Source organism: Agrilus planipennis, unplaced genomic scaffold (assembly GCF_000699045.2).
Source record: "Agrilus planipennis isolate EAB-ADULT unplaced genomic scaffold, Apla_2.0 scaffold75, whole genome shotgun sequence".
Classification (NCBI taxonomy): Eukaryota; Metazoa; Arthropoda; class Insecta; order Coleoptera; family Buprestidae; genus Agrilus; species Agrilus planipennis.
The window spans coordinates 187,890-200,759 of NW_020439028.1; the positions used below are offsets into that span (position 1 = coordinate 187,890).

Below are 12,870 nucleotides of genomic sequence, written 5' to 3' on the forward strand. Positions count from 1 at the left end.
AAGATAACGACTACCTCTTTTCAATACCAGGACATAAAGTCATATGGGGCAAAGGAGACCTAGCAATTCGAAACCTAACTAGAAAAATTCCATTAGAGAACCCTGTAGCTATAACAAGTAATCGTTTGAGAAAACAAATTGCCACCGTCATGCAGATATTAAGCCTGTCCAAAGATGATATTAAACAGTTTTCCAACTTCATGGGTCACACAGTTAAAACCCATGAAGAATTTTATGAGTAAGGCTTTTGCATTTTTATCGCTTCATCTACTTTATTCTCACTTTTAAGGCTTCCAGTTGATGTCTATCAGACAGCAAAGGTGTCAAAGCTTTTGTTGATGATTGAAAATGGAGTGCCAATAGAACATAGAGGAAAATCCTTATCAGAGATTGAGATCGATTGTAAATATGCCGAAGAAAACGATATGAAATCTTTAGCAAATCACCACGACGATGGACTTGTAACTGAGGAAATTGAGGAGAATAACGAAAAAGAAGATAGCGACCAAGAAACGGAAGATGGAAAGGAGGTAGCAGAAATGAATGAAAAGAAGAGGAAACGAATGAAATTTATCCGGCGAAAGGAACAGCCGAAATACAGAGAAAAATACACTGACTCAAACATAGATGACAGATCCAAGACCAAAATAGAGGAAATGAAGAATATTGGACAGGAAAAGGCTGAAGAATATTTTGAAGGCAGGAAAAAGAGAAAGAGTGAAAGTAAGTTTACTATCAGTTAAGAGTATTTTAGATTATTTACATTTGTTATCTCTTCAGAATGGTCTCCAAATGAAGTCTCCCTGTTAAAGAAAACCTTTCAAAAATACTTGATTAAGGGCTCATACCCTTCAACGGAAGAAATAAGAAAATTTTTAAACAAGAATTGCATTGATAGGAAGCCAGTGGTGGTAAAAGCAAAGCTTCAGCATTTGAGAAAGCTTCAACAGTCGCAGAAGTAGTCATGGTTGCAATAAAATAATGTTCAATAGAGATTCGTGTTCATTTATAAAAAAAGTTGTAAGTTCGTTTTAAAGTTGCTATAGAGTAATGATTCACCCGATGTCTAGTTTTTTTACGTTATTATACTTTTAACCTTAACTGTTGTTTATTTATTAAAATTAAAACCATCAAACAATGGCATTCTCCTTAATGAAGAATAAGCAATTGTTAAGTAACATTAGGTATTTATCCCAAATCAAACATTAAAACTATTTTATTTAACAAGTGTATGAACTGAGTAAATGGCAACAGCGCGAGAGGTTTCAACGTACGCTCAGTCTAATAAATATAAGGAGGTAAGAGCTACCTGATTTTAAAAAATAAAATATTTTAGAAAAGTGTTTCCCCTCTAATGAAACCTGCAATACCGACGGTCCCATAGTGATAAATATGATTTAAATTTAGGTGTATACAAAGTTGGTATAGTGGAGGCTTGAGCGCCTGCCAATGTAACGGAGGTCCTAAAGATACAAATATACCTATATATATAGGTATATATATATATAGGGTATATATATATATAGGGTGTGTGCCTTCCTAAAAATCTGTTTTGAAGGTAAAAGGAAACTCACAAATAGTGGCACTGTATAATGTGGTGCTTCTTTGATATTACTTTTATAAATGTATACGTCATTTTCAAGAATATATGTACAGAAAAAGCAATATGTAGCAAACGGCTTATTTAAAATAAAGATTTTGCCGCCTTCCACCCCACTATAGTACTCCAGTCATCGCACAATACCGATCAGGAGGGCGCCACACAGACCGCAGTACCACCATCGTACGATGGGATCCTACTCTTCACGACTACTCTCTACCAGCGAAACGAGCAGAATAAACACCGTTCTTTCCATTCCGAGTATAAAAGGCTCCGTCCCAACTAGAAACGTACCGAGCGGCATGACCTAGAGGTTTAGACCATTGCTTAGCATTCGGGAAGACGCTGATTTGATTCCGGGTCCGTCTGCCTTGGTCCAAGTTTTTCTGTGGTTTCCTTGGATCACTTAGGCAAATGCTGGGGCAGTAATATTCCACAGATAATCTTTCATTCTCTTTTGTCTTCATTTCGTCCGTCTCATTTTTTTACACCCGAATTACCACCCACCCATTCCCACGATTTCTGATAGGAGGCTGAAGAGGATCTTCCGCCCTACCTTCCGATGTAGTCCAGTGGGAATGAAATACCCAAAAATATTTTTTCTCTAGAAACGTTCACTCTAGACTTAACCTTCGAAGCCAATGGACAATTCCAGCAGAAACGAACCTCCAGTCTACCAGCCTTGCAACCGACAGTTCTACACAAACACTGTTCAACAGCCGAACGCTCCAGCCGTTCGTATCTACAGCTAAACCACCGGGTTTAATTTCTATTTATTATTCAGGTTTAACTGCGAAAAGGTAACTTATTACCTCTGCAGAATTACTGCAATTTATATGTAATAATATATGTATGTATGTAATTACTTCTGGTTCAAATAAATAAATAAAATAAACAGCAGTAGCCCAGCCGTTCAGTTGGTANAAAGGTAACTTATTACCTCTGCAGAATTACTGCAATTTATATGTAATAATATATGTATGTATGTAATTACTTCTGGTTCAAATAAATAAATAAAATAAACAGCAGTAGCCCAGCCGTTCAGTTGGTAATGGTAAAATAATTCTATTGCTCTATTTTAACCATTACCTAACCAAACTATTTTTTCTTTTCCGTATGCCAACCCAACTAAAACAAGAGTAATTTCACTCCAGTGCGTTAACCATTCTAGCAATGGCTACCCCCAAAAGCCCCGCACTCTTTGAGAGACTTTCCCTTGCGGAAGCCTTAACCCTAGCGAGCGAGCTGCAGTCCAAGCGCGCTACGTTAAGTCGGAAACAGAGCAACTAAACCAAGGCTCTAAAGCTCCCCTACCCATTGTTATCCGTCATGGACAACCACGGTATTACCACCCGTTGGGCCATTAACACCCAAAACTCGATCAGAGTTTACCCCAACTCCGTGAACTATTTTCGTAGCCTATCGTCGTATCTCAACGAATCCAGGGTTGAGTTCTCAACCAACCAATTTCAACAAGACAGAGAACTTTATGTCGTCCTCCGTGGAGTCTACGAAGCTATCTCTACGAATGATATACAGTCTGTGGAGTGCAACAACCTACTTCCCGACTTTCAATACGGTTTCCGTAGATAGCATGACACTGGCCATCAACTTCTCCCGTGTTTCCGAACACATCTCTGATAACCTAAATAAGCGCCGTCATACTTCCATGCTTCTGCTCGACATCCAGCAAGCTTTCGATCGAGTTTGGCAAGAAGATCTCATCACTAAATCGCCCTCAACACCCTACACTTCCTAATCGAGGTTATCCGTTCCTTCCTCTCTGACAGAACCTTCCGTGTCAGCGTTGTCTCTGTTTTATCCTCAAGCAAACCTGTCACGGCTGATGTCCCCCAAAGCTCCAAGCTGTCACCACTTCTGTTCAATCCTTTCTGCGCAGACATGCCGTCCCATCCCTTGATCGTCACAGCTCTCTACGCCGATAACATCGCCCAAAACATTCCTGCTCCTGCTACTAAATTTGTACCGAAATGGAAACTCTCCATTAACGAGGCCAAGTTGGAAGCAATTTTCTTCTCCCGAAGAACCCAAAAACTTTCCGCCATCAGCGTTAACAACCATCGCATCAAATGGAGCATTTTCGTTACTTACTTACCTCGGCATTGTCTTCTACAGAGAACACTGACATGACGAAAGCACATCCTTGCCACCCGTGCCAAGGCCCTGGTCGCCTTTTTCTCCGCCAAGTCCTTCTTCCAAAACAGCTCCATATCCCTTCAAACAAAAATCCGTGCGTTCAGCACAATTATCAGAAGCTCATCCGAGGTGGGCTATCGATTACCATTTTCATCCAATGTTTCTTTCCTACACCCATTCCTCTTCCCGCTCCTAACCTCTTCCCACTGAATCATTCCTGGGATGTATTACCTCCGGGTTGATCTCCCTAGTCGAGGAGGGGTTTTAGTAGGTAGGCGTTTCAGCTAATCCGACACTAGCCCCATTGACTGATGATTTCTCCTCCTCGAGGAAAAATTAAACAAAAAAATACTAGAAACGTTCCCAACCCCCAAAAATAAAAACATCCACTTACACACACGCAAATCCCCACAAACAATAATAAATACACATACAAAGAGACACATCATATAGAAACCACAATGTTCTTCTGTGGCAGTAATATTACACAAATATCTCCCATTCTCTTCTGTCTTCAATTCAACCGTTTAATTTTTCTCATACGAACCACCACCTACCCATTACCACGATTCCTGAAAGGAGGCTGAAGAGGGCCTTTTGCCCTATTTTCCGGCGTAGTTCGGAGGGACTGCCCACCTACCAGCATTAGGGGCTGGTGGGAATGAAAGTTTTTTATAAACGATAGAATCAGCTACGTTCTTAAGTTCCCTTTACGAGTCTTCCCTAGGTGGAACATTAGAGTGGTCTTAAGGATAGGCCTAGTGGTGTGTGCCTAGATAGTGGTGAAGCAGTTGTGCATTCTCGGTAAGTACGAAGTTTTCTAGTGAGATCCTTATTCAAGGTCAATAAGGGCACAATAATGTTGTAAGTAGTGATAGTTTTGAGTTAGTACAAACAAGACATAATCTGGTGGTTTAGTTGAGAGTGTTAGTAGAGCCACACGCGGACTCACGTTCCTTTTACGTTTAATTGTATATATAGTGTTTTGTATCTGTTACTTCGTGCCACATTTCGAACGCTTCTAACCTCGGGAAAAACGCTATAATTATGAGTCGCAAAACCAATTCATGATATGTCAAGAAGATATGCCAACTGGGCACTGCTATAGAACCACACAATTTGTACTTATTCGATAAGAATTAGTAAACGCCATACTCGATAGGTACTAATGGTTTCACGGCGAAATCATAGAAGAAAAGCGCAAAAAAATGGTTTTGTGTGGAATTTATTAAGGGACGTTGTTTTGTATTCCTTTGTAACCAATAAAACAATAAAATAGCAAAACAATATAGATTCTGTATTTTCAGGGTCGAATGGGTTTAATATGTATCTATGCATTATTAATTAATCACATTATTCATAATATAATCATATATATTAATCTTTTTAATTTGTTTAGTTTACGTGTAATTTTCAACTAGGAATGATACTTTGGGTATGGAAACACGTATTTGGTTTTTAAGTACTTTATGTGAAATTCTACTTCACAGAATTTCATTCTTGAACATATTACTATCGAGAAATTGCAATTTTAACTACCTATAATAAAAAACGAAATACTTTTTGTACAAACACAAATTTAAAATAGTTTTGCTTTTCAATCAATTTACCTTGCATTCATCCAGCAGTAAATAATTGGATTGTACATAGAATTACTCATCGCTAACCAGTAGATGACCAGATAAGTTTCTTGAATGTATGGGGAACTGGTGATCTCGGGATGATAAGATGTCACGATGAAGTAAAGATGAAATGGCAACCAGCAAACGGCGAATATTATAACAACCACTACCATCATCTTCACAACCTATAAAAATGTATATAGCAAAAGTAGGATATTTATTTTCATTTGTAAAATTTCATTTTAAACTATTGACATAGATTCATTTATTACTCGTCTCATATGCACCATAGGGAAGTCTATTTTGACGGAAGTTTTACAGTGATAGATTTTTTATCTACGTTAGGAAGGAAATTTACTATGGTATAAAACCGAAAAGTGTGACCCCTGATAAATATATCTAAAATGAGTCATTTTAAAAGGCTTCAGAAATCAGCTTGTTGGTGGCAACCGATAATTCGAAAATTGCCATTTTAACAAATTGTCAGCAGATCGCGCTTACGCTGTACTGCATATGTATTACATATACGTTTGTGTTTGTTTTTAGTTTTAATTCCCCTGCAGTTTTGTATGGTGCAAACGTAACAGTTTTTAACAAAACTAAATCGATATTCCACATTTGTCCGCTCGAAATAAAGTTGTATTTTTCTGGTGTTTAGTAATTAGTTGATGCAATAGTTAAAGCTATTTTTTTTTTGTTTTAATACTTACTATAATATACAATTTAAAGAAGTTTCATATTTTACGCGAGTACACTAATACAGGCTCTCCTTTTTTGACTGAAACTTTCTTATAAAGGGTGTTTCTGAAATAAGTTGCTTGCTTGCAGGATATGATTGAGCACTATAAATCAAGAATATTAAGTAAATTATTGAAATGTTAATTTAAATTCAGCGCCTTCTAATGTAATTTCCTAGTTTGTTAGTTTGCTATAGTTACTATATATTAATAAATAATACTATTCCGTGACACTACGAGTAGAGTGCATAAAATTGTAATTCTATTACAATAAACGTTTATTCTCATAAAACCTACTTCCACTTATTCAAAATAATTCAACAGGTTATGGGCCCAGTAGCCCTAAAAAAGTAAACAAGTAAAGTAGCAACAGCTGGTATCGTCCATCAAACAACAGTGCCTTATACACCGGAACAAAATGGTGTTTCCGAACGTATGAATCGCACGCTTGTTGAAAAAGCAAAGTGTCTGTTGATTAATGCAAAACTTCCTAAACAGTACTGGGCAGAAGCAATACACATAGCTGCTTACCTCATTAATAGATCTCCAACACGTTCACTGGCTTTTAAAACTCCAGAAGAAACCAAATATAAGTCATCTTAAAATATTTGGCTGTGAAGCAATGATACATATCCCAAAAGAAAAACGTAAGAAGTGGTTCAGCAAATCACAGAAAGCTGTATTCATCGGATACTGTGATAATACAAAAGGGTATAGGTTTATAATACCTATCTCAAAAACTGTGATTAAAAGCAGAGACGCCGTTTTCTTAGAGACCACAGTAAAGAGAAACTATCTTCCTATAAATCTGACCGAGAAAGAAATAATGTGTGATACATCATTGGAACAAAATGATAATTCTACATCTCCGAATTCTAATGACACATCAGATTCTTCAAACACTACCAGTGAATATATGTCAGACCAAGAAGATAACGAAGATCCCGAGTATAAACCAAATATAGATGTTCAACTATCGTCAACACCTTCTAAAATAATATTGAGACCAAGAAGAAAATTAAATGAAAATAACGATAAGACTTACATGTGCTACAGTGAAGAAAAAATAAATTCTATTCCTCAGAATTACAAAGAAGCTTTAAACTCCTTTGAATCTGAAAAGTGGAAAACTTCAATAAAAGAAGAATTAGAGTCACATTCTAAAAATGTTACTTGGACATTGGTAGAAAAACCCCAAAACACCAAGCCTATCGGATGTAAGTGGGTATTTCGTATCAAAAATGAACCAACAGGTCTTCGTTACAAATCAAGGCTCTGTGCAAAAGGATATGCACAAAAAGAAGGGATAGATTTTGATGAAACTTTTGCACCGACAGTGAGGTATGACTCTATACGATTATTATTATCACTTGCAGCTCAGAAAAATTTAGAGATAACCCAATTCGACATCACTACTGCTTTCCTGTATGGTGACCTGGAAGAAACAATTTACATTATTCCACCTGAGGGATTGGACTGCAACCCAAACATGGTATGTAAACTTAACAAATCCTTATATGGGCTAAAACAGGCACCAAGATGTTGGAATACAAAATTTAATTCAGTTTTAAAGAAATTTGGGTTTGAAAGATGTAAAGCAGATCAGTGCATGTACATTGGATTAACCAGGGGAATAACATGCTACTTGTGTCTATATGTTGACGATGGTCTTTTACTTTGTAAAGATAAATCAGTTTTAACTGAAGTAATTAATGATCTTCAAACTGATTTTGAAGTCAAAACATATCCTCTTTCCTGCTTTGTAGGAATGCAAATTGAAAAATCTAATAATCATATTTTTATACACTAGACCAAATATATTGAGCAATTATTAAAGAAGTTCAATATGACTGAAGCAAACTCTAACAGTGTACCGGCTGATCCACATGTTAAACTCATGAAGGCTGATGGGCTACCTGAAAGAAAATATCCCTACAGAGAAGCCGTAGGATCTCTCATACATGCAGCAACAGTAAGCCGGCCAGACATTTTGTTTGCAGTCAGTCAGGTGAGTAGATTCTTAAATAGTCATAATGAATCTCACTGGAATGCCGTCAAAAGAATACTCAAGTATCTAAAAGATACTAAAGATTATGGATTGTGCTACATGTCAAAGCAAAACAGCACTGATGTAGTAGGGTACAGTGACGCTGACTACGCCAACGATGTTGAAACAAGACGATCAACAACTGGTTATGTCTTTCTTAAGAATGGAGCCGCCATTACGTGGTCCTCCCAAAGGCAACAAACAGTGGCCTTATCTACAACAGAGGCAGAGTTCATGGCTGCTTGTGCTGCCACTAAAGAGGCTATGTGGCTAAGACAACTACTACAGGAAATAAGTGAATATAAACAACAGTCTGTGATTATAAACATTGACAATCAAAGTGCAATCAACGTCATTAAAAATAGTGAATTTCACAAGCGCTGCAAACATATAGATATTAAATATAACTTTATTAAAGAAAAATATTATGAAAATGTTANAAATGTTTTATGTTATTGTATAATAACAGCGTGAAAGGTTTCTGACAACACGATGAGAATAAGAGAAAGTCTTTTTTTATACAGTTAAAACCACAACCGTTAATTTTTTTTAAAGGAGCATTCATGTTGTAAAGTGTTTGTACTCACTAGTATTTGAAGTTAATTTTTTTTATGGAACAGTATAAAGTTTTGCGATTGAAAGTAAATTCGTTAACAGCTAACAAAATCTGTTATGTGAGAGGGACGTAAATAAGTGAGAGAGACAGAAAGCTACACGAAGATTCGCACAAAGAGAAAACGCCGAAAATTGTCGCTGGGCAACGGGCACTAGTCTCACTTTATCAGTCGTTGTAGCCAGTGTCAGTCTTATAAATTAAATAATTTATTCTTTTTCAACTTATGATTGTCACTATATTATTCGATTAATAACAGTGACATTCATTAAGTACTATACAAAGTTTACATTTATGACAGCATTAGTTTTAACTGACGCATAATTCTTGTAATTTTAATTATTTAACTGACGCATAATTCTTGTAATTTTAATTATTTATGCAATAATTATGAAGGACGTGAATTGTCTAAGGATAAATTTATATTTATGAGAAATAATATAGGCATGTGCAAACTTAATAATTATAAGTAGTTCATTTTTTTTGTACTTTATGCTATTTATAAAAGAAGGCTCTAATTTGAAGAGAGTATTGAAATGTTAATTTAAATTCAGCGCTTTCTAATGTAATTTCCTAGTTTGTTAGTTTGCTATAGTTACTATATATTAATAAATAATACTATTCCGTGACACTACGAGTAGAGTGCATAAAATTGTAATTCTATTACAATAAACGTTTATTCTCATAAAAACCTACTTCCACTTATTCAAAATAATTCAACATAAATGTTTGATGGTCCGAAAGTTCAGGAGAAAAACGTTTTTGGAAATATAAACACGAACCGCTCCGTCCCTGGTATGGTCACGCAGGCTGGTAATTAGAAATATCCGTGTTGTACTTGTTCTGTATTTATGCACTGTTCGATTAGATTAAGTGCGAATGACAATGTTTATTTAACAGCCAGCCTAGAGTAAATAGTTCTTTAAAGTTGTAGTCAGTTGAATAGGCCAGTGTGTCATAGGTCAATGCAGAATAATACCATTGCATTGATCAGTGTGTGAACAGTTTCCTTGACGCAGGAGTCCCGTATGTTGACCGGCGCATGGGTGTGCGTATGCGTGTGTGTGTAGTTTTATAGGTTTTATAGATAAAAAATTAGTAAGCCTCTCAAAATGTGAACTTAAAATATGGTCTCTTAAAGATACAGCTACAATTTCACATAAAATGCAATATGTACATTAAAAACATACCAGTTATTAGTTTTGTCCCTATTAGAAATGAACGTATATTAGGTATTTAAGAATAATATAGTATAATCCATAGGAAGATAGATGTATGTTTACATTTAGAGACAGATTTTATTGTCACATGTATGTAGATAATCAAAGACACATAGTGGCAAGGAAGAACAGGTTTCTAGACGGCATTTACTAGACCGTTCTAGAAGCACAGTCAGCCTCAAGAAAGAGTGAAGAAGTGACAAAGCGTTCATATAGTGGTAAATTGATAACGTAATTAATACAAGTGCTAATTAGACATTGTCCATCTACGATCCTGGCATCAATCTATTTTAAGCTAACTACCGTTCAGTCTGAGAATTCCTGGGAGGATAAGGCATTAATTAAAGATCAGAGGAAGGACGAAGATATTGACCCAATAATGAGATAGAAAGAAGCCGGAACCGAAAAAGTTATTGGGCGTAGTGGGCTTCCCTTAATTTGGACCACGGCGTTTTGAAAAGAATGTGGGAAAAGAATGGAATTACAAACATTCCAGGTAATACTTCCGGAGAAAAGAATTTTAGAAGCCTTAGAAGCACACCGTCGGGAAGGACATTTCTGTGTTACTAAGACTCTAGGGAAGGTACGCGAGCAATTTTGTTGGCCACGAAGCTGAAGCGATTTGGAAGATTAGTGCAGGAAATGGCAAAGCAGACCAGAGAGATCGACTGTAGCAGTACGAATCAGAGAGTTCGAGGCGAAGAAGTGACAAAATTTTCATATAGTGGTGAATTGATAACTGATTAATAATAGGACTGTTAGTTAGACAGAAAGCAGTTAAATAAATGTAGTATACGTGACAGTATTCAAATATGTAACATTATAGGAAATTTATTCATGGAAAAATTTGGTTTTTATTTGTTTGGTGGTTTTTTATATAATACACATTGCACAGCATTTATAATCATCATTTAAAATAAAACAATACGATTGCCGCAATTGGTACTGACTGTTATCGTTAAAATCGCTGCACTTGGTAGTGCTTTGAGAAGGATCGCCGCAGTTGGTATAGTCCATTTGTTGTATGTAGTATATAATGTTTGTTTGTAATAAAGCATGTATCTTATAAAACATACATTTATTCAACTTATTATTTTATTTTGTTTTATTTTACAAAATATTTCGTTAAGCTCAAAAAACCAACTTATTTCTGCGGTACTTACTTACTAATACTTACGCGACGTTTGCTTTTGATGTTTTCTATTTGTCTTTGAGTCGATTCTCCTATACTTTGGGAGCCCCACAGTTCTATTCCTATTCTAGCGTATGTGAAGGTCATAGATGCAATAGGAATAACGTATGTTATTACAGTGAAGAAGACGTTGTAACTGAAATGAAAAAAATTTTTTACGGGTGCATTTTTTAAGGCGATTTGCAAACCTATTGTGGGGAAGCGACACCCGTAATACTTATAAATGTTTTATGTTATTGTATAATAACAGCGTGAAAGGTTTCTGACAACACGATGAGAATAAGAGAAAGTCTTTTTTTATACAGTTAAAACCACAACCGTTAATTTTTTTTAAAGGAGCATTCATGTTGTAAAGTGTTTGTACTCACTAGTATTTGAAGTTAATTTTTTTTATGGAACAGTATAAAGTTTTGCGATTGAAAGTAAATTCGTTAACAGCTAACAAAATCTGTTATGTGAGAGGGACGTAAATAAGTGAGAGAGACAGAAAGCTACACGAAGATTCGCACAAAGAGAAAACGCCGAAAATTGTCGCTGGGCAACGGGCACTAGTCTCACTTTATCAGTCGTTGTAGCCAGTGTCAGTCTTATAAATTAAATAATTTATTCTTTTTCAACTTATGATTGTCACTATATTATTCGATTAATAACAGTGACATTCATTAAGTACTATACAAAGTTTACATTTATGACAGCATTAGTTTTAACTGACGCATAATTCTTGTAATTTTAATTATTTAACTGACGCATAATTCTTGTAATTTTAATTATTTATGCAATAATTATGAAGGACGTGAATTAAACATTAAAAAAAGAGTGTACTCTTATGTGATAGAAGAAAATATTCATGCCAGGTTGCCAATTTTTCAAATAATGTGTATGCCATTTTAAGATGCTTCTTCGATTGGCGATCAGTTACAAAACGAAGAATTGGTAACTTTTGTACCGATTATTTTTAATTAAAAAAGGTGGGTCTTATGACTTCGCTATCACGGGCAACCGATTTGCATCATGTACAAAAGTAGGTCATACTCCTGAAACCTAAAATTGACATTTTTATTGCATTCTATTTTAATAAGTGTTTGATCATATTTGTTTTTGTTTTTTATTACGTTAATAGAGACATTTATAACATAAAAAAAAATTGGCAGTTATAGGGACTGCCGATAGAAGTGAAAACTTAGAACTTTTAGTATTAAAATTTGAAATTTCACAATGTTTGAATAAAAATTATCAACATCAATCTGGTTTTCACATCTATTGACACTCCGAGCAACAATTATATGCATGTTTATATGGTTTTTTATTATTCAAATATTTACATAAATTTCAATGTACTTGATTTTTAACATTGTTTGCATCATTGTCATCATTAATTTCAACAATTCTCTGTATAGATACAGATATACTCAGATATATACTGCTACAAGCATGTCGGTGACGCGAACGCACTAGATTTCACCCATCCACAAAGCGTCTAACGCCTACAGCACACGGCCGCTGCGCGTGCGCCAGTCGTGAGCATGTCGGTTACGCGAACGCACTAGATTTCACCCATCCAAAAAGCGTCTAATGCCTACAGCACACGGCCGCTGCGCGTGCGCCAGTCGTGAGCATGTCGGTTACGCGAACGCACTAGATTTCACCCATCCAAAAAGCGTCTAATGCCTACAGCACACGGC

At 35.9% G+C, this 12,870-nt stretch overlaps 2 protein-coding genes across 7 annotated transcripts in view; one reads left to right on the forward strand and one right to left on the reverse strand.

Moving 5' to 3' along the window:
* Positions 1 to 12,870, reverse strand: part of LOC108740371 (tachykinin-like peptides receptor 99D) — a 239,604-nt gene that overhangs the window by 14,131 nt on the left and 212,603 nt on the right. For all 6 annotated transcript variants that reach the window (XM_025976461.1, XM_018474664.1, XM_018474665.1 and 3 more), the window contains 2 exons: positions 11,174 to 11,324; positions 5,368 to 5,564 (listed from right to left, as the gene is read on the reverse strand). In XM_025976461.1, the coding sequence (XP_025832246.1) occupies positions 5,368 to 5,564; positions 11,174 to 11,324 (348 nt within the window). The remainder of the gene's footprint in view (positions 1 to 5,367; positions 5,565 to 11,173; positions 11,325 to 12,870) is intronic.
* Positions 51 to 1,357, forward strand: LOC112905001. Its single transcript, XM_025976462.1, has 3 exons — positions 51 to 238; positions 290 to 723; positions 781 to 1,357. The coding sequence occupies exons 1-3, from the start codon at positions 150 to 152 to the stop codon at positions 960 to 962; spliced, it is 705 nt and encodes a 234-aa protein (XP_025832247.1). The 5' UTR covers positions 51 to 149; the 3' UTR covers positions 963 to 1,357.

Bases quoted from the DNA above. Each gene is read 5' to 3' on its own strand.
- LOC112905001 (XM_025976462.1), top strand. From the start codon at position 150: ATGCAGATATTAAGCCTGTCCAAAGATGATATTAAACAGTTTTCCAAC. The intron at 239-289 runs GTAAGGCTTTTG...CTCACTTTTAAG, and splicing joins ACCCATGAAGAATTTTATGA to GCTTCCAGTTGATGTCTATC. The intron at 724-780 runs GTAAGTTTACTA...TTATCTCTTCAG, and splicing joins GAAAAAGAGAAAGAGTGAAA to AATGGTCTCCAAATGAAGTC.